The sequence below is a fragment of the Triturus cristatus genome, chromosome 5_1 (genome assembly GCF_964204655.1).
Source record: "Triturus cristatus chromosome 5_1, aTriCri1.1, whole genome shotgun sequence".
Lineage (NCBI taxonomy): Eukaryota > Metazoa > Chordata > Amphibia > Caudata > Salamandridae > Triturus > Triturus cristatus.
Window position 1 is genome coordinate 36,223,047 of NC_140587.1, and position 14,063 is coordinate 36,237,109.

Sequence of the window (14,063 nt, forward strand, 5' to 3'; positions counted from 1 at the left end):
TGTCGTCAGTTGTTCTCCTCGGGCGCCTCGTGCTTTCGTATTGCATTTGTGCAAAGCATTTCCAAATAAGTTTTGGCACTTTGGGGAAAGCGCTGTAACAAACCCAATGTTAAATTGCCAAATTCGTCCTGACGTTCTGGCTCAGCTTCCCCTCTGCATTAAGATGCGCGGGGAGTCTACGCGCACCAATGCGTCCAGTATTAGGGTTTGATCCTTGTCACTTGACACTTTTTAGGTCACGGCCGTGTGGCGCTTGGCACAATAAGTTGGAAATCTTTGCCTCCCTGTGATTAGCTGCCTCACTTCTCTGCATCAAGTATCCATGTTGAGACGATGCTTTTTATTACATAACCAACATCAGCCGTTTGCTCGCTTGAAATATTCAGCAACGAAATGTTGAAAAAACAGCAGCAAGTTGTGCTGTTTGCTATAAAAATTTACCTACCACGTTTCATGAAGTGACTAACTTTAGCAATCATTGACAAAGCCAATAGGTCTCGCCTATGGCCAAGGTCTTAGTTTTGAAAATCGGTGCGGGTGGGTACTAAATAGACAAGTATTTTCGAAGCCTGGTCGGACATGGAAATATCTTAACCCATCGTTGGATCCAGTGTGTCCCAAGGGTTTTTCGTGGTGCTTCATAAATAAATGAGATATTTAGGACACATCACACCTGCTGTCTTTGCCAGCCCACTAGGCACCTACACATCAGATGCAGCCAGGTGCTGTGCAGACTGTCTCGCAGTTTTCATCCAACAATTGTTTTCTCTGAAGTCCGTCCTCACTTGTCAAGGCCGCGTGCCGATCCCCCATCCACGCAGACAGCTGCTGATAAAAAATGATGCTCTAAAATGCATCAACAGCACACTTTTCAGTCTTGGCGGTTGTAAGACCCCAACGTTTGATCCAGTTTCAGCTGATGGTCATCGGGGTAACTGAAACTACAAGTTCCAGCATGCTTTGTGCAGTTGGCTGACAGACATGATTGATAGTGTTGTTAGCTATATCACTACAGAAAAAGCAAATAATTATCCCAGAGGCTTAGCTGGTAACAGTGCAGCCGGTGCAGCGGCACCGGACCCAGTGACCTTATGGTTAAAGACCTATGCGTTTGCTAAGGATGCTGAAGGGCAATGCTACCGGCTCTCACCGTACGGGGGCACCTGCCCCTTTAAGAGCGCAGGCCGTAGCAGCAGAGCGCATCAATACTGATGTGGCAACGCTATGGCCACCCCGAGCCCAGCTCTCTAGTTAACAGCTGCAATGATTATAGAATTTCAGGATAAAAGTGGAACAACAAAAAACACAGTTTCTCTTTCTGTCTGCAAGCAGCATCTGCTTTGCTTTGAGCCTCCCACTCCTGATCCATATTTCCCTTCTGTAGGGCATGTAAGCGGGCATGGGTGCCAGCATACTTGCTGGAAACTAATTCTGAGGTGCAAAGGCTGCTGAATTGGTTTTGCTCTGCCCACCAAGCTCCCTCCCGCCCAGCATGTCCCCTTCATGAGCTGAGATGAGCCGACGCCCTGTCACTCAAACCAAGCAGCAGCAACCCCTGCGCTCACCCGGCTCCACAACCGGGAACTGCGGTAACCGAGGCGGTGAACGCCCGGAGCTTCCAACACGGCAGGGGGTTTGTACATGACTGCGATCTCAAGACTGCGTCTACAGATTACTAACGTCAATGAATGTGTTCTGCTGCTCATTGCGAGGCCCCTTTCCATGGCAAAAGGATTTCTACCACAAGAAACGTGTTCCACCGCCAAGGATGATATATTTACCGAAAACCAAGGGTGAGTGATGTATGGCAGGTTCACCCTTCTGTGGTAGTAGCAAGCTTAGCCTTGTGCATTAAATACGTCGAACAGCTCCTCCCGCCCGCGCCCAAGAGGCAGCCAGTGTATACTGCACCATAAGGCCCGATTCACAAAGGTACTTACCTGAAATGCACCCTCTCGTATTTTTCTTCTGTGCACTGAAATGCAAAGTTTGTGTGCACACGGGCATTGCTGTGTGCACAGCAGCACGCTGAAATAAGCAGAGGGAGCAAGGTATCATTTCTAAGTGAATATTACGAGGAACAATAGTCTACGAACTTTTATCTTATGAATTGTAACTTTCAGGCATATTTTCTAACTCTATTGCCTAAAAAGACGCGCTTTTCAGTGTTCACTTATCACTCCAGGCCCTTCTGAACACGCACTCCAAAGCAGAACCTTTCACCTACAAATCATTGATTTCATGGGTGATAGTGCAATTAGTTCAGAGGAAGTAAAACAAGACTATAGCAGGAAAACAAGCATTTGCAATGCAAAAGGTCTCGAATTTACACGAGTTGAAGATATTGGCATTGTAAATGACAATGTCTTTTATTTATGTTTTAAAAACCAAAACATAAATAAAAGGCACTGTCGTTTACATTGCCCATAGCTCAAACTCACGTAAATGCGAGACCTATTGCATTGCAAATGCTTGTTTTCTGTGGAGGTGCCCCCTTCCTGGGAGACTACTTCGGGGGGAGGAGGGGGCACCTTCTACCCAGGGTCATGGAACTCCGCGCAGGGTGAGATTTCAGGGTTCACCCCTGGATGGAAGTGTGAGAATAAAACACTTCACATACTCAGGAACGTGTATTTAGCTGCTTTACAGCATCAGAATAAGGCCTGCAAGGCCTTGGGCCTACTTCCGGCCTCCTGGCACCAGTTTTACTGATACTTGTGACATTTGCAGGTGTTAGGCTTCAAGGGGATGAAGTCGCACCTTCTACCCAGGGTCATGGAGCTCCGCGCAGGGTAAGATTTCAAGCTTCACCCCAGGCTGGAGGAGTGAAAATAAAACCCTTCACACACTCAGGAAAGTGTATTTAACTCCTTTACAGTATCAGAATAAGGCCTGCAAGGCCTTGGGCCTACTTCCAGCCTCCTGGCACCAGTTTTACTGATACTTGTGACATTTGCAGGTGTTAGGCTTCAAGGGGATGAAGTCGCACCTTCTACCCAGGGTTATGGAACTCCGCGCAGGGTGAGATTTCAGGGTTCACCCCTGGCTGGAGGTGTGACTATGTGGATTGTTTTGTTTTCACACCTCCAGCCAGGGGTGAACCCTGAAATCTCACCCTGCGCGGAGCTCCATAACCCTGGGTAGAAGGTGCGACTTCATCCCCTTTAAGCTGTAAACCTCCAAATGTCACACATTTTACTAAAACATGTACCTGGAAGCTAGGGATGGGCCGGAGATCCTGAAGGCTAAGATATGATACTGTGAATGGTGTTCATGTACGTTCTGGACTATGGGAAGTGTTTTGTTTCCTTCCCCTACCTCCATCCAAATTAGCAGCAGGCCTCGATCAGGCTACAGGGCGCAGAATATGATTTCTGGTCTCAGGTCTCCCTCGTGACATACCATTGGATTCAGGAGTGGTCCCCACTCCGGCGATAGGGCTGAGTAGAACAGTGGTAGTCACAGGCCTCACTCTGTACTGTACTATTCAGTTCCGCAGTGGGCCTCCCCCGGTCATAGGCTCAGCGTCTGACATACAGTAACTCACTCTGTCTACAGATGTCACCTCAGACGTACACCTAGCTCCAGCTGTAAAAATCAGCTCAGCAGAGTGCCTCCATGCCGGTACTGGGGTCACCATTTCAGGTGCATTCACACCCTCTGCTCTCACTTGGGGTGTCTTTAAACATGTAGGCCTAACTCGGCCGCCTTCCTTCATTGTGTCACTGTGTATTTATTGTATTGAGTCTGGCTCGGCGCTCGGCAGTGAATGCCCTCTGCCTGCATGTGAAGCTGCCAGCACACGGCCGCCTGGTGATGCGTGCGAGGCTGGAGCCAGGGCCGTGCCCCGCTGCTTGTAAGCCCCGAGCCGAGGGTGCCACAGCCGAGGGTGCAGGCGCGCGGGGAGGGCCCCCTGGCCCCCGGGCCGGGGGCTCCCTGGCATTGTTTCCACCCCGCGCTCGGCCGGCGGAGCCCTGTGTTACTTTGGCCCGTTCCAGAACGCGCTCCCCGCGGCCCCCGCAGCCCCACTGTGACGCCACAGGGCCCGCTCCCTGCAGGAGCCCCCTCCCTCCCGCGGGCCGCCGCTCCCGGCCGCAGGAGTCGAGAGTGGACCGGGGAAAAGGGGCCCGGAGCCCGGGATTTCAGGCATGGAGGCGCCCGCCGTCGGGGGAGCGCCGAGTCTCCCCGCGGATCACAAGCCAGGGACGAGGGGTGGATCCGAAACGGGGGCAGGCGCGGGAGAGGGCCGAAGCTGGGCTCCTGGTCATGTATGCGTGGAAGCGCGTGTTTAACTGATTGTGTTTTAAAACGTGGATAATCCGAAGGTAGGAAACACAAAAGTCAGCTGGGAGCAGAGAGCCGAGTGTGCCTCGCACAGCCCTGTCTGCTCGGGACCAATCAGAGGCCGGCTCCTCCCTGTATATAATCACGGGGCTCGGGTCTGGGAGGGACATTTCTTTTCAGTGACAGCGCCCGCGCCGAGACTCGCATTACAATGGCCGAAACCGCTCCAGCCGCCGCGGCGCCTCCCGCTGAGGTCGCCCCCAAGAAAAAGCAGCAGAAGAAGACAGCGGGGGCCTCGAAGGCCAAGAAGCCTTCCGGCCCCAGCGTGGCCGATCTGATCCTGAAGGTGGTGACCGCCTCTGCCGAGAGGAAGGGAGTCTCCCTGTCGGCCATGAAGAAGGGGCTGGTCGCCGAGGGCTACGATGTGGACAAGAACAAGAGCCGGGTCAAGGCCTCCGTCAAGAGCCTGGTCAGCAAAGGCGCCCTGGCCCAGCTGAAGGGCACCGGGGCCTCCGGATCCTTCAAGGTGAACAAGAAGCAGCTGGAGGGCAAGAAGGCGGCCAAGAAGGCGGCCGCCAAGACCAAGAAACCAGCGGCCAAGAAAGCTGCCCCAGCCGCCAAGAAGCCCAAAAAGGCTCCCGCGGGGGTCAAGAAGAGCCCGAAGAAGGTCAAGAAGCCAGCGGCAGCAAAGAGCCCCAAGAAGCCCAAGGCTGCCCCCGCCAAGAAGGCTGCCAAGAGCCCAGCGAAAGCCAAGGCGGCGAAGCCCAAAGTGGCCAAGAAAAGCCCTGCCAAGGTAGTCAAACCCAAGGCAGCCAAGCCCAAAGCAGCCAAGCCCAAGAAGGCAGCGCCCAAGAAGAAGTAAGGGCTTGCACCGAGACACTGCAAACACAACGGCTCTTTTAAGAGCCATCCACCCGGTCCAGAAGAGAGCTTGTTCGTCCCCACCCTTGCACCCCGCGTGCACCCTTCTCTATGATAATAAACGGCACAGTAAATCCATAGCGCGCCTTTCCGCACGCGAGTGCCGTGTGTGATCTTGGTCATATGAAAGGCTCTTTTGGTGTTGCGTGGATTGGAATCTTTATAACAAAGAAAGAAGGGGGTCTGGGAGTTATTAGACCTCAGTTCATAATAAATGTGAGATAACGTGTGCCTTGGTGCTTTCACTGTAACCGGGCAGACTCGAAGTGGTGTCTGCATAAAGCAGACGATTGTGAAAGTGAAATCGAGCGCAGTGAACGGCGGCGTGTTCCAGGGTGACCAAGGGCGGTACACTTATAACATCCTGGGCTCCTCGCCCAGTTGACCAGGGTCGAGAAGGGGGGCGAGGGGTTCTTGTGACTACAAATGAATGGATGGACACTGAGACAAAGGCTGACCGAAGCGCCGGCTTCGGCTCCAACGTACATCATCCAATCCGGAGGGTTCCCTTTTCTCCACAGCTCATTGGAGAGACAGTCTGCAGCCTCAGGTTGAGTAGCCAATCGTTGCACACCGCGGGCTATTTTCGAACGTGGGGCGGGAGCTTCAGCCAACCAGAGCAGCCCTCCGTCTTCGAGTGCATAAATAGGGCTCTTGCCTGCTTGAACGCCATTCTTCCTCGCTCGTCGTTGAAAGAGACCGCTCCCGCCATGGCCCGCACCAAGCAGACAGCCCGCAAGTCCACCGGCGGCAAAGCGCCTCGCAAGCAGCTGGCCACCAAGGCTGCCCGCAAGAGCGCGCCTGCCACCGGCGGCGTCAAGAAGCCTCACCGCTACCGACCGGGCACCGTGGCTCTCCGCGAGATCCGCCGCTACCAGAAGTCCACCGAGCTCCTCATCCGCAAGCTGCCGTTCCAGCGCTTGGTGAGGGAGATCGCCCAGGACTTCAAGACCGACCTGCGCTTCCAGAGCTCCGCCGTCATGGCCCTGCAAGAGGCCAGCGAGGCCTACCTGGTCGGGCTCTTCGAGGACACCAACCTGTGCGCCATCCACGCCAAGAGGGTGACCATCATGCCCAAGGACATCCAGCTGGCCCGTCGTATCCGAGGCGAGAGGGCCTAAGGAGGCACACCGACCCGATCAACCACCACAACGGCTCTTTTAAGGGCCACCACCCTGTCACCTACGAGCTTCTCTTGTCTGCCATGGCATGTTCTACAGGTTAGGGTGGGTTGGCTGGGAGTACCACGAGTACTGGGTAACTTATACCGGCACTGGGTGACCAGGGCACTCCGTGTTCACAGTGCACGGCCACCTCTTCAATTAATAAAGAGCTTTGTTTGGGTAGAGGGTCGTGTTGGGATCCGCTGGTCACAAGCCAGCGCTGTGGGGCATCTGTGCTCCCGGTACATCGGGTTCATGTCTCCGATTTCGGGAGCCGTTGCCCTTGGTCTTACAGTACAAACAGAACGTGGCCCCACGCACACACTTAAAACTGGTCACCCGAAACATGGAAAACAATAAGCCCGGGGGCAACCGTGCGAGTTCCGCGCGGGCTTTATTTAACGTCACCGTTACATTACAGAGCTTGTGTGACACTTGGTCCCAAAGAGGGCTCATTCATATAAACATGTTTATTAAAACGGGTTGCCCGCTCCATCGTCCCTCGGTCTGCAGCAAGCCCCGTGAAAGCAGGTCTTGTGCGCTCAAAATTACCGTTTAAAACACTTTTTTCTCCGGTCATAAATGAAGCACATTAGCTCTTAGGGGAGGACGTGAGTGGCCCTTAAAAGAGCCGTTGTGTTCGTTGGGGATACGCCTCGAAGCCTTACTTGGCGCTGGTGTACTTGGTGACGGCCTTGGTGCCCTCGGACACGGCGTGCTTGGCCAGCTCTCCGGGCAGCAGCAGACGCACTGCGGTCTGGATCTCCCGGGAGGTGATGGTGCGCCGCGAGTTGTAGTGGGCCAGGCGGGAAGCTTCCCCGGCGATGCGCTCGAAGATGTCGTTCACGAAGGAGTTCATGATGCCCATGGCCTTGGAGGAGATGCCGGTGTCCGGGTGCACCTGCTTCATCACTTTGTAAATGTAGATGGCATAGCTTTCCTTCCTGCTCCTCTTGCGCTTCTTCCCGTCCTTCTTGGGCGGCTTGGAGAGCGCTTTCTTGGAGCCCTTCTTGGGAGCCGGCGCGGACTTGGCTGGTTCAGGCATGGTCGACAATCTGCACCGCTTCCTGTGGAGCCGAGAGAAATAAGGCAGACGTGCCCGGCACTTGTATTTATAGGCTGGGCGTGTAAAGTAGCTGCTTCTCTGCTCTCCCTTCTCATTGGCAGGCAAAGGCAAGCCCCCCACCTCCTAGTGTACTGCGGTTCTGGGACTCTGATTGGTGAAACAGAAGCCCTCCTCCCTCCAATGAGAAGTACTATCAGCGCCTAGCTGTCAACCAATCAGACGCACCCGAAGTCTTTATATCGCCGGAGTCCCGCAGAACAGCAGTATCATTCTCTCTGTTGTGTGAGTGAGCCCCTGCATCGATCGCCATGTCTGGACGCGGAAAGCAAGGAGGAAAGGCCCGCGCTAAGGCCAAGACACGCTCTTCAAGAGCCGGGCTCCAGTTCCCCGTGGGCCGTGTGCACAGGCTGCTCCGGAAGGGAAGCTACGCCGAGAGGGTGGGCGCCGGTGCCCCAGTCTATCTGGCTGCAGTCCTGGAGTACCTGACCGCTGAGATCCTGGAGCTGGCCGGCAACGCGGCCCGGGACAACAAGAAGACCCGCATCATCCCCAGACACCTCCAGCTGGCCATCCGCAACGACGAGGAGCTGAACAAGCTGCTGGGCCGAGTCACCATCGCCCAGGGAGGAGTCCTGCCCAACATCCAGGCCGTGCTGCTGCCCAAGAAAACCGAGAGCCACAAGGCAGGGGGCAAAGCAAGCAAGTAAAGGCCCGCAGACCACCGTGGAAACACACCCTAAACACAAAGGCTCTTTTCAGGGCCAACCACAGACTCCATCAAAGAGCGTGTCCGTGCCAAGATGTTACTCTGGCGGCTTCATAGTTGCGGCAGCGCCCGCACCGTCGCTACATAGGAGGGCATGCCCAAGCCCTCTGACGTACACATAAATGTCACCCCCGTCCCAAAACCTAGCTTGAGGCCGACAATAATGTTTTTGTTAAAAAAAATAAATTTTTATAGGGGCAGATTACAGACTTGCCACAACCGGGCGTGACATGTGGACAGTGTTACGGGGTTGCAGGCGGCCGCACACAGCGGGGTGGTGCCGGTGAGGCCGTTAATGTGATGGCTCCATTAGAGCATTTCAGAGCCTTATGTTCATAGTGGGAACGGGCACCGAGCGCCAGGGTTAGGCGGGCCGCGGTGACGAGTGGGGGCCGGGAAGGGAGGCGTGTGTGTGTGCTTGACTGTGATCCGTGCCCCGGCGGCAGCTGCTGAGCCCACGACAAAGAGGCGGCTGGGAGCGCGCTCTTTTTCAAACGGCAACGGCCGCTCCCTGCCGGGGCCGGGCTCCCTCTCGCCTTCCGTTCAGTCACGTGGGCGGCTTGATGCGCCCTAGCTGGTCCGCCGCAGCTCCTCTATATAAGCAGCCGCCGCTGGCCTCGCCCTCAGTTCTGCTCAGTCACAGCACCGACAGGAGAACATGTCTGGACGCGGCAAAGGAGGGAAGGGGCTCGGCAAAGGCGGCGCCAAGAGGCACCGCAAGGTGCTCCGGGACAACATCCAGGGCATCACCAAGCCGGCCATCCGCCGCCTGGCGCGCCGTGGCGGGGTCAAGCGCATCTCCGGCCTCATCTACGAGGAGACCCGCGGGGTGCTGAAGGTTTTCCTGGAGAACGTGATCCGGGACGCCGTCACCTACACCGAGCACGCCAAGAGGAAGACCGTCACCGCCATGGATGTGGTCTACGCCCTGAAGCGCCAGGGCCGCACCCTCTACGGATTCGGCGGTTAAACACTCGGCTTGCCCACGGAGAAAAACACAAAACACCACAACCCAAAGGCTCTTTTAAGAGCCGACCACGATGTCATGGGAGAGCTGTGTCTATGCGCTAGGGTTCCCGCAGGGCTGCTTTCTAGGCCCACAGCCGGTCGGGTGAGGGGGGGGCACCAGGGGGATTTCGCTGCAATGCAAGGCACTGTCCCGGGGCCAGGGCGCCTTCCTGGAGCCCCGGCATGGGGGGGTCCAGGGGCGCGTTCATCCCAGTCCAGCCCACGGGGGTCCTGATGCCCTGTACTGGCGACCTAAGGCGGGTATAGCCCGGCCCAGGGGCCCGCCATCCTGGAGCCTTGTACTGGCGACCTAAGGCGGGTATAGCCCGGCCCAGGGGCCCGCCATCCTGGAGCCTTGTACTGGGGAGATAAGGCGGGTATAGCCGGGCCCAGGGGCCCGCCATCCTGGAGCCTTGCACTGGGGACATAAGGCGGGTATAGCCCGGCCCGGGGGCCCGCCATCCTGGATCCCTGGACTGGGGACCCAAGGCGAGTTTGGCCCGGCCCAGCTCAGTGCCGGCCATTCCCCTCGACTATTAAGCCCCCACGTAGTGGGGGCTTACAGAACACGGATGAGGGACAAAGGGTAGAGTTGGCGGCGCCGGGCGCGCCGCCGGCCATCTGGTCGCCGGGTTGCGCGACCAGATGGCCGGGCGGCGGAACGGCCGCGCTAACTCTAACTTTTGTCTCCCACTCGGGCGCTGTAAGCCCCCACTTCGTGGGGGCTTAATAGTCGGTAAGATAGAGTTCCCATGCAGGCCCATGGGGTGTGGGATCCTAATTTTTTTTTGTGAACGATCGTGACCGATTTCGGGGCCTTTAAGCACCTGTTTTAGTACTTTTATTTATTTATTTATTATTTTGGTTCAAGGGGACCATGGCACTACTTTTACCCAGGGCAATGGAGCTCCGCTTCGGGTAACATTTCAGGTTTTCCCCCTTAGCCAGAGATAGGCCCACAAAAAAAAAAAAAAAAAAAAAAAATTGCAATAATAATATAATACATACATATTTTTTAAATATTTTTTTTTTCGCCCAAAAATGAAATAAAGTCCTTCACAGTATCTGGTCCATTTTATTAGCCTCCAGTCATCCCTTTAACAATGTTTAATAAAAAAATAACAAAAATGTACTAAAATTTTAGGTCCAAGGGAACAAAGTCACTTTTTCAACCCAGGGCTATGGAGCTTCGATTGGGGTAATATTTCAGGATTTACCCCTCGGATGGAGGTGGGAAAAAAAACTTCACTCAAAAGGTACACAAAGCCCTTTACATTATCAGATCCAAGACTTCAGTGTCTCGGGCCCATTTCTAGCCTCCAGGCGCTTGTTTTATTCTTTATATGACATTTTGAAATTTACAGGTTTAAGGGGACACAGTATCTCCTTCTACCCAGGGCTATGGAGCTCCGCGCAGGGTAAGATTTCAGGTTTCGCCCCTGGCTGGAGGTGTGAAAATAAAACACTTCACATGCTCAGGAAAGTTTATTTCACTCATTTACAGTATCAGAACAAGGCCTGCAAGGCCTTGGGTATGTTTCCAGCCTCAAGGCACCAGTTGTACTGATACTTGTGACACTGGGAGATGTCATGCTTCAAGGGGATGAAGTCGCACCTTCTACCCAGGGTCATGGAGCTCCGCGCAGGATAAGATTTCAGGGTTCACCCCAGGCTTGAGCTGTGAAGATAAAACACTTCACATACTCAGGAAAGTGTATTTAGCTGCTTTACAGTATCAGAATAAGGCCTGCAAGGCCTTGGGCCTACTTCCAGCCTCCTGGAACCAGTTTTACTGATACTTGTGACATTTGCAGGTGTTAGGCTTCAAGGGGATGAAGTCGCACCTTCCACCCAGGGTTATGGAACTCCGCGCAGGGTGAGATTTCAGGGTTCACCCCTGGATGGAAGTGTGAACATAAAACACTTCACATACTCAGGAAAGTGTATTTAGCTGCTTTACAGTATCAGAATAGGGCCTGCAAGGCCTTGGGTGTGTTTCCAGCCTCCTGGCACCAGTTTTACTGATACTTGTGACATTTAAAGGTGTAAGGCTTCAAGGGGATGAAGTCGCACCTTCTACCCAGGGTTATGGAGCTCTGCGCAGGGTGCGATGTCAGGGTTCACCCCTTGGCTGGAGGTGAGAAAATAAAACACTTCACATGCTCAGGAAAGTTTATTTCACTCATTTACAGTATCAGAACAAGGCCTGCAAGGCCGTGGGTATGTTTCCAGCCTCAAGGCACCAGTTGTACTGATACTTGTGACACTGGGAGATGTCATGCTTCAAGGGGATGAAGTCGCACCTTCCACCCAGGGTTATGGAACTCCGCGCAGGGTGAGATTTCAGGGTTCACCCCTGGATGGAAGTGTGAACATAAAACACTTCACATACTCAGGAAAGTGTATTTAGCTGCTTTACAGTATCAGAATAGGGCCTGCAAGGCCTTGGGTGTGTTTCCAGCCTCCTGGCACCAGTTTTACTGATACTTGTGACATTTAAAGGTGTTAGGCTTCAAGGGGATGAAGTCGCACCTTCTACCCAGGGTTATGGAGCTCTGCGCAGGGTGCGATGTCAGGGTTCACCCCTTGGCTGGAGGTGAGAAAATAAAACACTTCACATGCTCAGGAAAGTTTATTTAACTCCTTTACAGTATCAGAATAAGGCCTGCAAGGCCTTGGGCCTACTTCCAGCCTCCTGGCACCAGTTTTACTGATACTTGTGACATTTGCAGGTGTTAGGCATCAAGGGGATGAAGTCGCACCTTCTACCCAGGGTCATGGAGCTCCGCGCAGGGTAAGATTTCAGGCTTCACCCCAGGCTGGAGGAGTGAAAATAAAACACTTCACACACTCAGGAAAGTGTATTTAACTCCTTTACAGTATCAGAATAAGGCCTGCAAGGCCTTGGGCCTACTTCCAGCCTCCTGGCACCAGTTTTACTGATACTTGTGACATTTGCAGGTGTTCGGCTTCAAGGGGATGAAGTCGCACCTTCTACCCAGGGTCATGGAGCTCCGCGCAGGGTAAGATTTCAGGCTTCACCCCTGGCTGCAGGTGTGAAAATAAAACACTTCACATACTCAGGAAAGTGTATTTAGCTCCTTTACAGTATCAGAATAGGGCCTGCAAGGCCTTGGGCCTACTTCCAGCCTCCTGGAACCAGTTTTACTGATACTTGTGACATTTGCAGGTGTTAGGCTTCAAGGGGATGAAGTTGCACCTTCTACCCAGGGTTATGGAACTCCGCGCAGGGTGAGATTTCAGGGTTCACCCCTGGATGGAAGTGTGAGAATAAAACACTTCACATACTCAGGAAAGTATATTTAGCTGCTTTACAGTATCAGAATAAGGCCTGCAAGGCCTTGGGCCTACTTCCAGCCTCTTGGCACCAGTTTTACTGATACTTGTGACATTTGCAGGTGTTAGGCTTCAAGGGGATGAAGTCGCACCTTCTACCCAGGGTTATGGAGCTCCGCGCAGGGTGAGATTTCAGGGTTCACCCCTGGATGGAAGTGTGAACATAAAACACTTCACATACTCAGGAAAGTGTATTTAGCTGCTTTACAGTATCAGAATAAGGCCTGCAAGGCCTTGGGCCTACTTCCAGCCTCCTGGCACCAGTTTTACTGATACTTGTGACATATGCAGGTGTTCGGCTTCAAGGGGATGAAGTCGCACCTTCTACCCAGGGTCATGGAGCTCCGCGCAGGGTAAGATTTCAGGCTTCACCCCTGGCTGCAGGTGTGAAAATAAAACACTTCACATACTCAGGAAAGTGTATTTAGCTCCTTTACAGTATCAGAATAGGGCCTGCAAGGCCTTGGGCCTACTTCCAGCCTCCTGGAACCAGTTTTACTGATACTTGTGACATTTGCAGGTGTTAGGCTTCAAGGGGATGAAGCCGCACCTTCTACCCAGGTTTATGGAGCTCCGCGCAGGGTAAGATTTCAGGGTTCACCCCTGGCTGGAGGTGTGAAAATAAAACACTTCTCATACTCAGGAAAGTGTATTTAACTCCTTTACAGTATCAGAACAAGGCCTGCAAGGCCCTGGGCCTACTTCCAGCCTCCTGGCACCAGTTTTACTGATACTTGTGACATTTGCAGGTGTTAGGCTTCAAGGGGATGAAGTTGCACCTTCTACCCCTGGTTATGGAACTCCGCGCAGGGTGAGATTTCAGGGTTCACCCCTGGATGGAAGTGTGAGAATAAAACACTTCACATACTCAGGAAAGTGTATTTAGCTGCTTTACAGTATCAGAATAAGGCCTGCAAGGCCTTGGGCCTACTTCCAGCCTCTTGGCACCAGTTTTACTGATACTTGTGACATTTGCAGGTGTTAGGCTTCAAGGGGATGAAGTCGCACCTTCTACCCAGGGTTATGGAGCTCCGCGCAGGGTGAGATTTCAGGGTTCACCCCTGGATGGAAGTGTGAACATAAAACACTTCACATACTCGGGAAAGTGTATTTAGCTGCTTTACAGTATCAGAATAAGGCCTGCAAGGCCTTGGGCCTACTTCCAGCCTCCTGGCACCAGTTTTACTGATACTTGTGACATTTGCAGGTGTTAGGCATCAAGGGGATGAAGTCGCACCTTCTACCCAGGGTCATGGAGCTCCGCGCAGGGTAAGATTTCAGGGTTCACCCCAGGCTGGAGGGGTGAAAATAAAACACTTCACACACTCAGGAAAGTGTATTTAACTCCTTTACAGTATCAGAATAAGGCCTGCAAGGCCTTGGGCCTACTTCCAGCCTCCTGGCACCAGTTTTACTGATACTTGTGACATTTGCAGGTGTTAGGCTTCAAGGGGATGAAGTCGCACCTTCTACCCAGGGTTATGGAACTCCGCGCAGG

General features: G+C 53.6%; 3 protein-coding genes and 1 pseudogene across 4 annotated transcripts; 3 read left to right on the top strand and 1 right to left on the bottom strand.

The window, feature by feature from the left end:
- Positions 1–4,265: 4,265 nt before the first annotated feature.
- On the top strand, positions 4,266–5,193 carry LOC146830025 (histone H1.3-like). Its single transcript, XM_085604258.1, has one exon. The coding sequence runs from the start codon at positions 4,496–4,498 to the stop codon at positions 5,144–5,146; it is 651 nt and encodes a 216-aa protein (XP_085460384.1). The 5' UTR covers positions 4,266–4,495; the 3' UTR covers positions 5,147–5,193.
- A 116-nt stretch (positions 5,194–5,309) lies between these two features.
- Positions 5,310–6,516, top strand: LOC146830026 (histone H3-like). The gene has a single exon (XM_085604257.1). The coding sequence runs from the start codon at positions 5,640–5,642 to the stop codon at positions 6,324–6,326; it is 687 nt and encodes a 228-aa protein (XP_085460383.1). The 5' UTR covers positions 5,310–5,639; the 3' UTR covers positions 6,327–6,516.
- Positions 6,517–6,982: 466 nt separating this feature from the next.
- LOC146830027 (histone H2B 1.2-like) lies at positions 6,983–7,544 on the bottom strand (annotated as a pseudogene). Its single transcript, XR_014961346.1, has one exon. The product of XR_014961346.1 is annotated as a histone H2B 1.2-like (transcript).
- A 1,314-nt stretch (positions 7,545–8,858) lies between these two features.
- LOC146830028 (histone H4) lies at positions 8,859–9,170 on the top strand. The gene has a single exon (XM_085603685.1). It carries the CDS (start codon positions 8,859–8,861, stop codon positions 9,168–9,170), a length of 312 nt encoding a protein of 103 aa, XP_085459811.1.
- Positions 9,171–14,063: the final 4,893 nt, after the last annotated feature.

Excerpts from the sequence above, each read along its gene's own strand:
- LOC146830028 (XM_085603685.1), top strand. The coding sequence starts at position 8,859 with ATGTCTGGACGCGGCAAAGGAGGGAAGGGGCTCGGCAAAGGCGGCGCC.
- LOC146830026 (XM_085604257.1), top strand. The coding sequence starts at position 5,640 with ATGGACACTGAGACAAAGGCTGACCGAAGCGCCGGCTTCGGCTCCAAC.
- LOC146830025 (XM_085604258.1), top strand. The coding sequence starts at position 4,496 with ATGGCCGAAACCGCTCCAGCCGCCGCGGCGCCTCCCGCTGAGGTCGCC.